This window comes from Cricetulus griseus, chromosome 2 (genome assembly GCF_003668045.3).
Source record: "Cricetulus griseus strain 17A/GY chromosome 2, alternate assembly CriGri-PICRH-1.0, whole genome shotgun sequence".
In the NCBI taxonomy this organism is placed as follows: domain Eukaryota; kingdom Metazoa; phylum Chordata; class Mammalia; order Rodentia; family Cricetidae; genus Cricetulus; species Cricetulus griseus.
Window position 1 is genome coordinate 287,294,432 of NC_048595.1, and position 16,295 is coordinate 287,310,726.

At 41.5% G+C, this 16,295-nt stretch overlaps 1 protein-coding gene and 1 pseudogene across 11 annotated transcripts in view; one reads left to right on the forward strand and one right to left on the reverse strand.

The window, feature by feature from the left end:
• Tulp4 (TUB like protein 4) overlaps positions 1 to 16,295 on the forward strand; it is a 117,402-nt gene that overhangs the window by 72,371 nt on the left and 28,736 nt on the right. For 10 of the 11 annotated variants that reach the window (XM_035440433.1, XM_035440427.1, XM_035440434.1 and 7 more), the window contains one exon: positions 1,405 to 1,566. In XM_035440433.1, the coding sequence (XP_035296324.1) occupies positions 1,405 to 1,566 (162 nt within the window). Of the gene's footprint in view, positions 1 to 1,404; positions 1,567 to 15,862; positions 15,993 to 16,295 lie in introns of those variants that run through there. The other variant, XM_027401077.2, reaches the window with a different exon arrangement.
• On the reverse strand, positions 6,371 to 7,114 carry LOC113834089 (annotated as a pseudogene).

The following is a 16,295-nucleotide window of genomic DNA, read 5'->3' on the forward strand; positions in this document are numbered from 1 at the left end:
AGAGCAAATTCCAGGACAGCTGGGGCTACACAGAGAAACCCTGTCTTAGGGGTGGAGGTGAGAAAGAAAAGAAAAAGAAAAAGAAACAGTCAAATCCTGTGTCTGGGGGCTAGAGTGATTAGCTCAGTGGTCACCAAATCCAGAGAACCTGTGTTTGGTTCCTGTGCCCACCAACAACAGGCAGCTCACAACTGCCTGTAGTGCCAGATCCAGAGGACGTGGTGCTTTCTTCCAGCTTCTGTGCACATACCCTCAGACAGACATACATGTACATATAATTAAGAAGAATAAAATAAATATTTTTAAGATTCTGTATTTGCAAATTGTGAGGACATGATTAAATGGTTAAAGTCATAAGATGAAAGAAACGTATCACCTTTCCCTGCCATGGTTGGAATCAAGGTTGCTGTCAAGTGCTTTAACTACAAAAGTGCATTTGTAGCCCAGCATTAATTATTTATTTACACACTAGTTCCCCCATCCCTGAGGTATGAGAATAGTGAAATATTGAAAAACCCATAGAAGTAATTCAGCACAGAAAATGAATGGAAAAGCAGCATTTGAATATATGTTTGGAACAACACAGTCACTCAGGATTCAAGTCTAAGCTCTCCACTTAGGTTTCCACCCCTTCACTCTGATTAGAGGATTCCTTTCTAGTACTGCAAGAGAATTAGAAGAGTAGAACTTTACTGTTCTGTAACTGACCAACAGATGGGGATGGAGAATCTGTTACTAACCATACAGGAGGCTATGTGGGAAAGGCCAGAGCTCTGGGGCCAGGTGTCTTTGTGATGACTCAGCTGTCTCTCTCACTGGCTGTGAGGCTAAGGCCACTCCTTTGTGCCTTAGGTTCTCTGTGGATGGAGTGATGATACTTCCTTGGATGGCTGTTGGTAGGCTTAATGAATTCAAGTACAGAAAAGCCCTATATAGTGCTGACACACAGTTCTTGCTGTATTTTGTGGCAGTGATTTTTGCTGTGCTTTCCTTTCCTCTTCACCCATCTTCCCTCTTCTCCACAGAGTTGGGTCTAAAACTCAGGGTCTTACCTACCAGCCAGTACATACCCAGCTCCTGGGGAATGGGTTTTGTTGTTGCTGTTGTTTTGGTTTTGTTTTCTTGATGAGAGGTTGACTGGTTGGTTTTGTTTGTTTGAATTTTGAGACAAGGTCTTATCCTGGAGCTAAGGTTGATCTGGAACTCACAGTGATAGTTCGAAGTGTCCCATAAGTCCAGGAGTGTGTCACCATCTCTGGCTACTGTAGCCTTCCCTTTTGTAGTGTTGTCTTTAAGCCATTTTGGTCTTAAACAAAAGCTTAAATTAATTAATATGCCTCAGCTTTGATAAAAAGTGTTTTCCCTTTCATGCTGTAAACTGACCCTTTTTTATATGTCTTTAAGGTGAGTGACTTCACATGGAGCCACGATGGGACTCAAGCGCTTATTTCATACCGAGATGGGTTTGTCCTGGTTGGTTCTGTCAGTGGACAAAGACACTGGTCATCTGAAATCAACTTGGAAAGCCAGATCACGTGTGGAATATGGACTCCCGATGACCAGCAGGTAATGCTCTGAAATGTCACTGTGCACTGTTACTGTAGCAGGTTGAGGAAGAGGCTGAGGGGACAGATACAAAAATCTCTTACAGCATCACAAAGCATGGAGGGCACCATTCACCAGTGTAAACGCTTGTCAGGTGTGCAGGGAAAGATTAAACAAGAACACTGTCCAGGTTAAAATTAAAATATGTAAATGAAACAAAAGATTAGAGAAATCCCAATGTGGTAATTCAGTTAATATTTTAATTATATGAAATGTTCATAAAAATTCATTTTTAAAATCCAAATAAACAGCCAATTAATCAGTAGGTAACAAGTAGAAAAGGAAATTCAGCTAATGTCATATTGTGGAAAAATTTTTTCTCTGTGGGAACAATTAGCACAGTTCACTTATGAGTAGTAATACTGAGATAACACAGATGGTGCTGAAGTTATTGGGCCAGTGTGTGACTGGTGTCCCCATCACTTCTGGTCAGGGAAGCAGTTGGCCAGCATCTGTCAGAGGTTTACAGCTTGTCATCTACTCTGCGAATATACCTCCGGAATTCTGAGAGCAAAAGCAGGAAGAATCAGCTGCACTCATAAGGCTTTCTGTGTGATGGAAAAGCAGGGCCTTACCCGAGAGTAGGTGCATTCAGTGTGGCTGAGCCACTGACAAGATCTATGGAGATAACAGGCCACAGACCATAGTTATGAAAATGGCAGGCTGACAGAGCTCTTAGAGAATTAGGGAGAAATCAGGATATGAAATGGTTGTCATGTGTTGCCACACTATAAACTGCCCCAAGGATCCCTGAGCACAGTGAGAAGAACTGGGAGGATGTGATGGGAGGATGTGAGTCAGACAGAGCACCGAGTACCTTCGTGACAGCAAGCCTCTGGTTGCTTTTCTCAAGTATAATTTCAACTGTTTCTTTGTTGTCCCTATTTGTTTCAATGGTAAAATAGCATAATGACTCATAAAATTGTGTATTGATCATTTTAAAATATGTTATTGACTAATTTAAATCTTTGCAAATATAAAACATGTGTTTACCAAGTATAGCAAAATCCATAAAATGCCAAATTTCATACCAGAGATGGAATAAATTTTTTAAAGCAAGCAGTATAAAATGGAAACTGTATCTTCTGTTTTTGAGCCATATTTCTTCCCTTTTTATTTATTTATTTTCACTAAATGGTTACCTTGCATTCATTTCATGTTGCCATCATATCAAGTTTAAATAGGCAAAAGTTTTTCAAGTGTTGAATATTGCTTCATGCTAAAAGTTTGTGTTGTGTTAAGAAAGGTAACCCTGTCTGGATATTGGATAGTGAATGGGGACTATGTATATTTTAATGGGGCTGCCATAGCAAAGTACCACACATAGGGTGGCTTAACCAGCAGAAACTCATTTCTCACAGTTCTGAGGCTGAAGGTCAAGACTGAGACATTAGCATTGTATCTTTGGCTTATGGATGGCCAGTGCTTACAGTGTCCTTACGTGACTCCAGCCCTGGAGTCTCTCTCCCAGGATGCCCACACCTGTTGGATTAGACTGTCACTAGCATGTCTTCAGTCCTCATCTGAAAATATAGTCACATTCAGTAAATTTGCTGGAAAGCAACATAATTTTGGGGGCATCTAATTCAGTTTGTAACAGGGTAATAAATTATTGGAAAAGAGAAGTTCACAAAAACAGCACTAGTGTAAACAGTTCGATAATTTTGGAAAGTGTTTATATTAGAACACATGTGTTTATATTAGAACAATTGTAGGATTTTTGGGGAGGGACAGCATACATAAAAAAAAATAACAGATATGATCAGCAAAAGAGTCTGTAGGTCTTACACTGATCCAGGGCAATGGAGCAGTGATGCTTTTGCCATTCTAAGAAGCCTCTGACATTGGTTTCCTCTGTGTTTTCTTGGGTTTGGGAGACCAGAGCACTTGAATATGAAAGTGCTTTGAGATGTAGACATTTGCATTATCCCACCAGTGGGTTTAAGGTCTTGGCCACCTGTCCTGCCACTGATGCATGCTGCTGAGAGCTTGACTTTGATCTCCCTTCTTTGGAAAGGCAAAGGTAGTAACAGACCTCCAGCCACTGGCCAGACAGGCTTCGTCTGTCTGACAAAAGCCTCAAAATCAAATTTTGTGAATTTAGTCTAAAAGATGAACTCACACGTGTAGTAACATGGGAAGAGATTCTCTGGTTTTTCCTAGAAGAATCCCAAGAAAAAAACAGTCGTCAGGGGCTTTCCTCTGCAATAGCTATAGAGTTCCACAGGACTGTGTGCCGTGGAAGAAAAGTCTTTACCTAACTAACATACTGGTTGTTAGCAGTACCCAACTTCAATTGCCCTGAGTACAGTTCATACTTGAAGTTCGAGAAGTCTTTAACACACCTGTTGTTGGCTGTGCCCAACTTTAGTTGCCCTGAGTACAGTTCATACTAATTTTGTAACAGCTTGGCTTCAGGTTAGGGGAACTTCGTTTATAATACATGAATGTGTTGTGGGAATCTTTCTGAAATAAACACTCCAATGCCAGTGAGAGTGGAACAAAGAAGTCAGTAGTGGACTGGAGCCAGGGTAGCTTCTAGAAGGCCTCAGCCTCCGGTCTAGTTGCATTCTCATTTACCCTAAAGCCATAAGGTAGGACGGTCAAGCAAGAGAGCAGAAGCGCATGCGGCAGTCAGCAAGTTGTTAAGGCAGTGAGCCATCGTTTTAGCTATGTCTTCAGGTCTCCTTCTGTTCTAGGGGGCAAGTGAAGTCGTGCTTGGAAATGAGCAGTGCACCAGTGCTTGAGGTAAATCACTAAATCAGTGCCTAATAATTGGTCTTCTCTATCCTACTCTAACTCAAGTGCACTGCCTATTAAAATACACTTAAATGTTTTTCATGAAAGGGGAAGAAAGACATCCCTCTAAAACACAACCCCATGATCAGGCCTTTGAAATAACACAAATGCCCAGTTTGCCACTCACCAAAAAGGAGGCCCAAGGTAGTTATCTACACTTGAATTTTTATAAATTGTCCCAAGTGATGCTGGGATCTTCCTAACTGGATCAGTGTGGATTGTCTAGACCTCTCCTGTGCAAGGACCCAGGACCAGGGCCAGTGTGTGCTCACCTGGTCCTATTGTAACTCCTACTTTCAAACATTGCTCCTGCCTCTCCTGTGACAGCCAGAAAAGCCTTACAGTCTGATTTTAAAATGCTACAAATTTCTCCAAGCATATTCCTAAATATGATGAAAGCAATTTTTTTTTCCCTGTAGCTACTAACAAGCTTCTTCACAAAAGGGATGAGTTGGCAGGCATGGTGCATTTGGGCAGAGGCAGGCTGACCTGTAAGTTTGAGGCCAGCCTAGGGTTTGAGAGGTTCTAACGTCTGGATCTGTGCTTCTCACAGTACTTAAGATATGTAGTGACCAGAGCAGAGTCTACAGGACTATCACTGGTCCCTAGGACAAACCAAGCCCAGCACAAGCTAACCTAGGAAGGACAGATTTCAGCTGGCAGTGACTGGTAAAGCTGATTGAGCTGCTCTGCCATCTGTGCAGACTTGATAGGCTGACTTCAAGAAAGAGGCCCACTGACACTGTATCAGTTAGGAAGGAGCAAAAGCAGGAAGAAGGTTCCTGGAAATGGAGTTCAGATTAGATTCTACTTAGCTGACCTCCAGCAAAAGCAGGAGATGGGACCCTGTTTTGGGTTGTGGCCCAGATCCTGTTCTCTTAGACACCTTGAGCCTTCACAGGCAGGAACTTGGGAGAGGCCAGTGTTATTCTAGGGACATGGCCTAGCCTTGAGTTTTTAGAAAACAGTATCAGTGTTCACTCAAGGATGGGAGAGGCAGAAGGGGAGTGAATGAAACTATTTGTGTTGAAATCCTGCCTTTTGTTAGGTCACAGTTAGGTGTAGTCAAGGTCAGGACTCAAAGGTTTTGAGTGGAGTGTGATTGGGGATGGTTTTTACATTGAAACAGTACATATCTCATCTCTCTGACAAGACATACATGCTCTCAGTGCCAATGGCAGACATGTTACATGGGCTGTTGTGGGAAAGCATGAAAAGACAGCCATGACAATTCCACAGGAATGCCTGTGGAACCCTTGAAAGTTGGTTCTTGAAAGTTAGACACTTGCCTTCAGATAACCATCCTCAGACAGGGGTGGTAGGAAAGCATATGAAGAAAGTCTAACCCAAGGTTGACTTTAAGATGTGTAGACAACAATTTTCTTCCACATCCCATTCTTAATTTGTTTAGTGTAAATTTCATGAAAGAGCTCTACTTAATATATCTTTTAGTGTGGACAACTTGCTAGATTAGCAGACGGAAAGATACATTAAATAGATGGAGACAAGGTTCATAAACTCAGGAGGTTAGGTTACATTTAGGGCAGGTGAGGTTTAGACATTCAACAGAATACTTTTTAACACTGAATATAAACTCTTGCCACAAAATCCATGTATTAAACCTGGTTTCCAGAATTATCCAAACCTCCTCTTAAACATCATTTAATTTTTTAATACTTAAATATTTTCTTTAGCAAACATATCCAAAATATGAAGCTTCATGTTATAATTTTGTTTATGTATCAGAATAATCTAAACTGTTCAAGATACCTCTAAGCCACAACAACAGCTTGCATCTTTCTTTCCACATTGTCATTCTCAAAGGTATTCCATAGAGGGGCTAAGATTATAGCTTAGGAATAGAGCACATTTGAGGCCCTAGGCATGATCCCATCAACCCAAAAGGAGAGGCAAAAAAAAAAAAAAAAAAAAAGCCTGAAGGAAAAAACAAAAACAAAAAAACTTATCAAACCCCTGTAAATTCTTCTTCACTTCTATTATAGTGCATGACTTTCTCATCTACCCCATAGTAGTCGATGAGCCCGGTGAGGCTGAGTTTTCTCATCATCCTCAGACATGACTGCCTGCATCTCATACAGCAGCCGCTGGCTGCACTTCTACCACTTCTTTATTAACAACTCTAACTCAGACAGGTTCTTTATTCTATACATTTTGACAAGTTTTAATCTCCGAAGGTCTTCCTTCTCTTGAACCTGCTTTGCCATTTTTTATTTTTCTTCCTTTAATCTTTCTTTAGTATTCTCACTCTCAAAATCATTTTGGAGGGCACTGGATGACCCAGGACCAAGTGACTTAGATTTGCATGTATTTATATTCTCCAAGCTGTCTTTTTCAGATGCACTGTCTTTGAGTTCCAAACTTCCTTAAAACTCTGAACAGCTTTTTTCTTTTGATGATGCTCCTGATTCTGAAAAGGTGTTCGGAAAAGGTTCCTCCTCTACTTGGTCGCTTCACCACACTACAAAAAGAAGAGATGATGACCTTGTCTTCTTTAATGTTTCTTTAAGTGTTCCACTAATAATTTGTTTTCCTAAACTATTTGTTTGGGGTGATGGTAGAGTCTCACTGGTCTCGGGAGTGTCAGGTAAAGTCAATGCTGAATCTGCTGCGCTCTCCATCTTGGTGGATGTTGAATCTGATTCGCTCTCCATCTTGAAGCGAACTCCTGATTTCCTTCTTTTTCAGCCATGCCCACAGCAGAACAACAGACCCACAGCCAGCATAGCGACCACAGTAGACGGCCTCACCCTCAATATATCTTATAATTTATTATATCTAGTGATTCTGTAATTAGTTGAGCCCAGAGAGAGACATGAACAACCAGAACTGTAATGTGTGTGTTGGAGCAGGGTCTTGCTAAGCAGCTCAGGCTGGGCTCAAATGAGTACAGAGATTGCAGATGTGCACCACTGTGCCTAGCTTTGGGTCTTAATTGCTATCCTCAGTGACCAAAACAGCAACAAAATGTGAAACACAATGTAAAAATACAGTAGCTGTACCTCTTTCAGTTAAACAAATTTCTGCCACAAAGCACTCAAAAATTTCAGAATACATGCAAAACAAAACAAAATGCTCCAAACTAGAAATAATGTAGCATACTGGTAGGATGAGATGGCAGCAAAGGCAGGAGTCTATCTGCTGACTCTTTTCCTTGTTTTCTCAGTTGTGGTGATTCATGTCCTCCTCGACTGTTTTAGAAAGGAACCTTCCCATGTGTGATTAGTTCAGGGCTTAAAATAAGGACGGGCTTCCCTTTCATAGTGTAGTACCACTACAGAACCATTCCTGGATCTGTCTGTAGGGAGGAGGGAAGAGAACTTGTGGCATTGCTTTAATGGACAGACTCATTTCTGGGCAGCAGAGGGTAACTGCTCGCAGCTGCTAGGTTAGTTTAGAAGTAAGTGGTCTTTTCTTCAGTAAAGTGATGAGATGTCTTCAGACTTACAGAATTGCATATTTAGCCCTAAGACACAGATTTAGGAGTGATGGTTGCAGTCAAGTGTGAAACTTCTTGTCTTTTCAGAATGCACCAGGAAATAGTCTGTCAGGTGAGCAGTTCTTTCATTTACAGCTGCCTCATTTTAGAAGCTGACTCTTTAGTTACATAATGTCTGGGCCTAGCCTTGAAGCTCCTCTGAAGGCCACTGTTGTAAAATGCACCCGGGAGGTCTTTGAGGGGGGAGTTTGTGTGAGTTGTACATCAGAACAGTGGCTTCCTCTGAAGAAAAGGAGGCTGTCCTTTCATTCTGGTCGTCAGCAGCCTGTTCAGGTTTGCCACTAACCATGCTAATGTTTCCCCCTTATGAAAAAGTCACCACCTCCTTCAGGAACTAATTCCAGTGCTGCTAATTACACACCATTACCAAGAGCTGTTTGTGGAAGCATGTGTTGTTGACATGCAGTTCGTTGGTCTGGTCTTACTCAAGAGTATAGATGAGTATTGTGCCAGAAGATGATGATACTGGTGAGATGCTGCTGCTTCCAGAATCAGAGTCCTGGGAATGATGCTTCACCTTCACTCTCTCCCACGCAGGGTTGGAGTGTGGCTCACAGTTCACTGTAAGCCACTAGTAACAGTTGTGCTCATCTAAAACTAGTTCTATTTGGAAATGAAGAGATGTACATACTGCCTTAGTTAGAGTTTCTAGTGCTGCAATGGAACACCATGACCAAAAGGCAACTTGGGAGCAAAGACTTTGTCTTACACTTCCACATGATTTCGTCATCAAAATCAAGACAGGAACTCAAAAAGGGTAGGAACCTGGAGGAAGGAGCTGATGCAGAGGCCATGTAGTCCTGCTTACTGGCTTGTTCCTCATGGCTTGCTCAGCCTGCTTTCTTACCAGAACCCAGGATCACCAGCCCATGGATCACACCACCCACAGTGGGCTGGGCCTTCCCCCATTAATCATACTAAGAAAATACTCTACAAGAACTATAGCCTGATTTCATTGAGGTGTTCTCCCTCTCTCTCCTACTCCCCTCCTCTTCCCCTTCCGCTTCCCCATCCACTCCTTCTCTTCCATTTCTCTTTAGAAAAGGGCAGGCCTCCCACAGGTATCAACCAGCCATGGTATATCAAGCTGTGTGACTAGGCACATCCTCTTTTTTCAGGACTGGATGAGACAACCTGGTAGGAGGAAAGTGTCCCAAAAGCTGGCAACAAAGTCAGAGACAGCCTCTGCTCCCAGTTAGGAGTGCCACAAGAAAAACCAAGCTATACAACTGTAACATATGCATAGGGTCTAGGTCAGTCCCATGCAGGCTCCTGGTTGTCAGTCAGTTCCGTCTCTGTGAGCACCTGTGAGCCCAGGTTAGTTGCTTCTGTCGATTTTCTTGTGTACTCCCTCTGATTCCTACAATCCTTCCTCCCCCTCTTGCACAGGATTTCCCAAGCTCCACCTGATGTTTGGCTAATGTGGGAAATTACCAATATGGAGCCAGTTAAAAATACAAGGGAATTTAATAAGGAAAAGCCTTACTTACAGAGCAACCTAGCCAGCCAGTGTGGCAGCAGTAAGTATAGCAAGCCGAAGACCACGCCCTTGCAGTCGTGGTCAGACACACCTGTAGCCAGCCCCTAAGCAGGCGTGGATACATCATCCCCTACAATTCCCCTTTTAGTCTAAAAGAGGATTAAAACTTGACAGTGTAAATTATCCAAAATTAACAATCATAAAGGTGAAATATAAGAAGATACAACATTCTGCTTATGTCACATCCTAACTATGTCTATTTTAACTAAACCCTAAAGTCATCTGAAAGAGGTGTCCAAGCCTGAACACCTCCTTCCAATCCCAACCATAAACAATAGGAAGCTATCCCTAACTAGGTATATACACTATCCTAAGTGACAACAATGGGGGAAAGGGGGCGTAGCATCCTCCAAGTTACTTCCTGCTGAAATGGGACTACGACGATAGCTTTGTAGGAAGAAAATGTTAGTGTAGTGAAAGTCTTGAATGGATTGTATCCAGTCCATGTTAGGTAGGATTCACTTGATTGAAGATCTCACTGGAAATCCTCAACTTGATTGAAGACAGTACCTGAAGCTCTGGCTGGAGTGTCAGTTGAAACGGAGCAAGTTGGATCCAGTGCAGTCGAGGAGGTGTGGCCCATTTTCTTTCTGGGGTGTCCAGGGATTGCTGTCAGGCAGGTCTTCATTAGCTGTGTGGGACTCAAACATAGATGTTAGCAGAGAAATGTTTGCTTGTGTAAGTATGCATACTAGAAAAGGCAACCATGGGAGCATGAGAGGGTGTACACCTTGAAAGCATGAGCCAAGAAAAGACAAAGACAATCCCCAAATTCTTCTTTTATTATGTATTTCATCAATTGGCTTCTTGAAACTCTAAAGTTTAATTAAACAACGTGCTCGGATTTTAGAGGAGGAAAGCCAAATCCAACTCTAAATCCAGCATGGTTTAATTGAATAGGCAGTAGGAAATAATGATAAAGAGTTCTCTGAGAGACAGCCGTAAAGTTAACTATATGGCACATTTCTTTGTTTGATGATTATAGCTACCTTCTCTTCTTAAGTATCTACCCATGGAGTGTCCTTTGCCTTCTGGAGATGTGTTTTCCCGTGAAGATAAAAGCAAAACACTTCCCTTTCCTTTGGGAAGTGTCTATTTAGTTTATAAGATATACCTTAGTAGAATACCCGTCATTTTTCCTTGTCAAGAGGTTTTTCCTTTTCAACTCAAACCTTGATCAACTTTGATGGTATCCAAAGTTTTTCTTCTCCTGTGGAAACCAGTGCAAAACCCCTATCCCATCGTAACACATGTCCTGGTTTCCATACAGAGGTTAGTACATTTTTGGAGTATACCAGCTGATTCAGTTCAGCAGTTTTTTTCTGTAGTCCAGTGTCTTTCTGCAGCTGTTTGTCCTTTCTCATTGGCATTAAGAAAGTTTAGTGTTAATAAAGCATTATGCAACCTATGTTTGGGGGATTTAGTCTTCCAAGCTTGTTTGTGGAGCATCTCCTTAAGTGTTCTATTAGATCTCTCAACCACTGCTTGTCCTGTAGGATTGTGTGGTATACCTGTGACATGCTTTATGTTATAATATCTGAAGAACTTTTCCAATTTAGTGGAGACATATGGTGGAGCATTGTCAGTTTTTATTTGTGCAGGTATACCCATAACTGCCATCACCTCTAGCAGGTGTGTAATAACAGAATCAGCTTCTTCAGAGTTAAGAGCAGTAGCCCATTGGAACCCTGAGAATGTGTCTATACTATGATGCACATATTTCAAATTTCCAAATTCTGCAATGTGAAAGACATCCATCTGCCAAACCTCATTTCTCCGAATGCCCATAGGATTACAGCCTGCTGGCAATGGAGTTAAAAAGAACAAGTAGGACAGTTTCTCACTATCTCGTTGGCTTGTTGCCAAGTAATGGAGACATCCTTTTTCAAACCTTTGCTGTTTACATGATGTTTCTTATGAAATTCTGAGGCTTCTAGCACATTTCCAATTAATAAACGATCAATCTCGTCATTGCCTTGTGCTAGTGGGCCTGGCTGACCCATATGGGATCTGATATGTGTAATGTATAGAGGATTACTTCTGTTTCTGATTGTTTCCTGTAATTATAGAAACAATGAGGTTAATTCTGTATTATCAGGAACAAATTCTGCAGTCTCAATGTGTAAAACGACTCTCTCTGCATATTGAGAATTAGTAACTATATTAAGAGGTTCTGTAAAATCCATAAGTACCATAAGAATTGCATATAATTCTGCCTTCTGTATAGATGTATACAGACTTTGAACTACTTTACTTACCTCACCTGCTTTATAACCAGCCTTATCTGATTTGTTGGCATCAGTGTACAAGGTAAGAACTCCAGAAATGGGAGTTTGTCTTACAATACGTGGAAGAATTCAGACTGTCTTTTTTATGAATTTAATTCTGTCAGTTTTGGGATAATTGTTGCTAATCGTTCCCAAAAAGTCAGTAAGAGCTATTTGCCAATATTCATTATCCTTCCATAAGGAGGAAATTTCCTCATTAGTTAAAGGTACTATAATTTCTGCTGGATCTTTTCCAGTCAGTTGACGAAGTCTTAATTTGCCCTTTAAAATCAAATCAGAAGTCTTTTCAATATATGTCTTTAACTTTTTATTCTGTTTACGTGGCAGAAATATTCACTCCAATATGGTGTCTTCCCTCTGCATCAGAATCCCAGAAGGGTATTCTCTGGATGGCAAGATAACCAGAATACAGTCTAAATCAAGGTTTATCCAGTCTACATGCACATCCAATATTCTGTTTTCTACCCATTGTAACTCTTTTTCTGCCTCAGAGAATAATATTCTCGGACTGTTTAGGTCCTTATTACCTTTAAGGGCCATTTTTAAATGCTTTAAGTCATGTCCCTCTACCCCAATAATCTTCTGTAATTGAGGAATTTCCCCTAATAATTTCTGAAGAGAATTAAGAGTTTGATAATGATCCCTTCTAATTTGTACCTTTTGTGGCCTGATTCTTTGTAACTCTATCTTGTAACCTAAATAGTTAATAGAATCTCCTCTTTGTATCTTTTCTGGGGCAATCTGTAACCCCCAACGAGGCAGAACTTCCTTCACCATTTCAAGCATACGTTCCAAAGTTTCCTTATTAGAATCTGATAAAAGAATGTGATCCATGTAATGATAAACAAAAGATTGTGAAAATGTCTTACGAATTACTTCCAAAGGTTGCTGTACAAAGTGTTGACACAAAGTAGGACTATTTAGCATTCCTTGTGGCAAAACCCTCCACTGATATCTCCTAATTGGCTGTGAATTATTAAGAGTTGGTACAGTAAATGCAGATTTTTCTCTATCATTTTCCTGTAATGGATCAGTGACTGTGATTGGCCATCCCTTAGGAATCAAGGAAGATAATGGCATTCCAGGTTGCATAAATCCCATTGGTTGAATTACCTTATTTATGGTTCTCAGGTCTGTCAGCATTCCCACTTACCTGACTTCTTTTTGACAACAAATACAGGAGAATTCCAAGGGAAGGTAGATTCCTCTATGTGTCCAGCCTCTAGCTGTTCCTGTACTAACTTTTCTAAAACCTCTAGCTTCTCAGAGGTCATAGGCCATTTTCCTACCCAAACAGGTTCATCTGTAAGCCACTTCAATGGCAGGGCCTGGGACTCTTCTGAAGTCTATCATTTGTATTTAGTTTCTGTATAGCCTGGATGGTTGGTAACCATTTTCCAGAGCATCTTACCAGATCTTTTCTACTATCTGAAGATTGTACATAATTTGTATCCGACACTGGAGGAATACAAATAGGAATATTAATCTGAGTATTCCCTTGCTGTAAAAGATCATGACCCCAGAGATTTATAGCTGTATCTGCCACGTATGGTTTTCAGTCTCCCTTTCTGTCCTTCTGGTCCAATGCAGACCACTGAGTTAACTGTCAAACTCTAGATAGAGTTCCAATTCCTAAAAAATTGTACATTCGCCTCTCCAAGAGGCCATTTCTGAGGCCAGGACTTTTGGGTTTTAATAGTCATATCCGCCCCAGTGTCTACTAAGCCAGTAATAACTTTATTATTAGTTTTCACTTTCAACTGAGACCTTTTATCATTAATAGAAGTTTGCCAAAATATGTGTTTCTCATTTTGTCCATTCACATTTGATTCTTCATCACTATTCAAACTACCATCTAGAGCAGTATTATTTTTCACAATAGGCAAAGAACTATCTATTCATCCTGTGAGAGATTGTCTTCCACTGCTACTGGGAATGACTGGACCTTTCTTGATGTGGGGGCCTTCTTGAGCCCCCTTCAGCATTTCCCGGCCTTAACGGGTTTCCTTGCATGTCCCTGGTCGATCTGCATTCACTGGTCCAGTGTCTGCCCTTACCACATCTTCTACACAATCCAGAAGGCCTTCTGTATGAGGCATTGTTAGAATTCGCTTGTCTACAATTTCTCTTGATATGTCCCATTTTACCACAGCTGAAACATCTAGGTTCCTGGTGCCTTCGTGGTCTCCTGGGGAAGATGCTTCCGACCCAAGGTTCTGGTTCATAGTAGTAATAACCTGTAGCCTCTTGGTACCTATGTTGACCTCTGTAAGGTGCTTCTCCTTCCCAAGCCCTTGCATCCTCACCTCTAGAACTTTTAATCTCCTGTTCCCTTTTTAAACCTTTCGAGATAGCTTCTCCTACCCAAGCTCCAGTATCTTGCACATTATAGTCAATATTGGCTGCATGGAAAACCCATTCTTCTAGTGGAGCTGATTTGATCTTTAAAGGCAAAATTATTCTTTTGCGTATTGGGTTCGCATTTTCATAAGCTATTTTATATATAATAGTGCTTCCTGCTCTAGCAGTCACCCAGAGTGTAGTTCCCAGCACCTAGGTCAGGTGACTTACCATGTCATCTGTAATGCCAGCTACAAGGGTATCTGATTCTTGGTCTCTGTGAGCAGGCATCAGCACTCATGGACACGTACCTACACACAATATGTATAATTTTTAAAATACAATAAAATAAATCTTAAGAAACTGTCTGAAATGAGAGATAGCGTTAACTAGGTATCTGCTGATAAATGGTAGCATCACCTTACAGAGTCTCTTTCCTGCTCTCACCTGAAGACATAGTAGGAAGAAAATGGGAGGCCAGTCTTAGGGGAGGATGTGAACATTGGGTTTAATTTAAAGAAGAAAAGAAAAAAGTCAAATTTTGATTGGTATTAAAATTTGGCCAAAAGCCAATGATTTTTGCGGAAAAATTTATAGTTAGTTTTTGATCATTATTCACAGAACATTGTGACATCTTGGGGTACAGACCTGCTCTTAAAGGGTATGATAGAGACTGGCCCAATACCAGAATGGAGTAGAGTACTGACTGAAGGCTGTGCTTAGCGTAAGATCAATTCTGTGTAGATAGCCCTGAAGCCCTTATATGAGGCAGGAGTACCTGTTGTGTACTAGACAGATGCTGGTCATTGGAGCCTAAACAAAGCCAGTCTTTACTGGAGGAAGCAGGTCTGTGTGGTGAGGACAGGAGCATGCATTTCTCCTTGGACATGCTGTCATGGAAGGGCTTTTGACACTTCTGGGGGAATATAGCAGGTGGGCAGTTTGGTACGTGATTCCAAGGCCTAGGAGAGAGACTTAGCAAGGGGTTGGCTATAGCTCTGAGGTGTTTTTGGCTGTTGCCATGATTGTAGTCTCTAAGAGAAAAAAGTTAGGCCTAACCTTGAACAGCACGACAAGGAGGAGCTTGGAAGGGGCTGCTGTGCTGGGGAGGAAGCACCAGCACCAGGTTGCCTCAGCTGTACTTCTTCCTGTCTAGGACTGTGGCCAGAGACTGGGGCCCTGCCCCATGTATATTCATCATTGCACTGTCTTGTTCTCCTGAAGGCCTTTCCTCACATAAGCTTTTTCTCATTGCAAGTATTAGGTGTGAAAAAGAACTTGGAATGGAGATTTTTTGTTTCTCAAATATGATTCTATGTTGCATTAGAGTTCTTCAGTTATCTGTGACATACTTATTCCCAAACGGTTGCTTTCTCAATCATTGCTGACAGCTAGACTGGGGGTGTGGGCTTCCTCTTGCTCCAGTCCATCTCAGCAGTGGACTGTCTTCCTGTGGGAGCCATAGTTGGAATGAATTCATAGTGGGCTCTTGGAGCTGGTGTTTTGTTCTCTTTTGCTTTGGTGTGGACCTTGAATAGCAGTCACTTATTAAATTGCTAGTCCTTTATTTTAAAGACTTATATGTCTGTTCTCTAGCTGCTCTCTGTTCATTGTCTAAAATAGAAACTGAGTGTCACTCCATGCAGAGGCGTGTCCTGCCCTTTGCAGACACTTTGCTGAGCTTAATGCACATCAACAGGTCGTGGGGAGACACATGCTGATATACAAAGCTCCCATCCTTCAGATTTCAACTCAGGCTGCCAGAACAAAGAACTGTAAACGAGTTGGCGGAAACAGACATCAACTTTTCATATTTCTGGAGGCTGAGAAGGTCAAGATAAAGGTGTCAGCCAGTTTGATTATTGGTGAGGACTTCTTTCAGCTTGCAGATGGCTGACCCCAGGTACTCACATTGCCTCTCTTTGATGTTTGGAGGTAGAGAGGGGGGAACTACAACTTGTATCTCTTCCTCCTAGAAGGGTAGCAATCCCTAATCCCACCATGAAGGTCCCATTCTTGTGACATTATCTAGACCTAGCCCCTCTGTAGGCCTCATATTAGCCCTGGTTTGACCATTTCGTGAGTTGATCAGGTTGCATGGTTTCTCCTAAGCTATTTGCATCTGAAATATAGATGGCAGTTGACATGCTTGTCACAGTGAGAAGTGGATGTTGAGCACAAAATACAACATTTATAATAGTTTCAG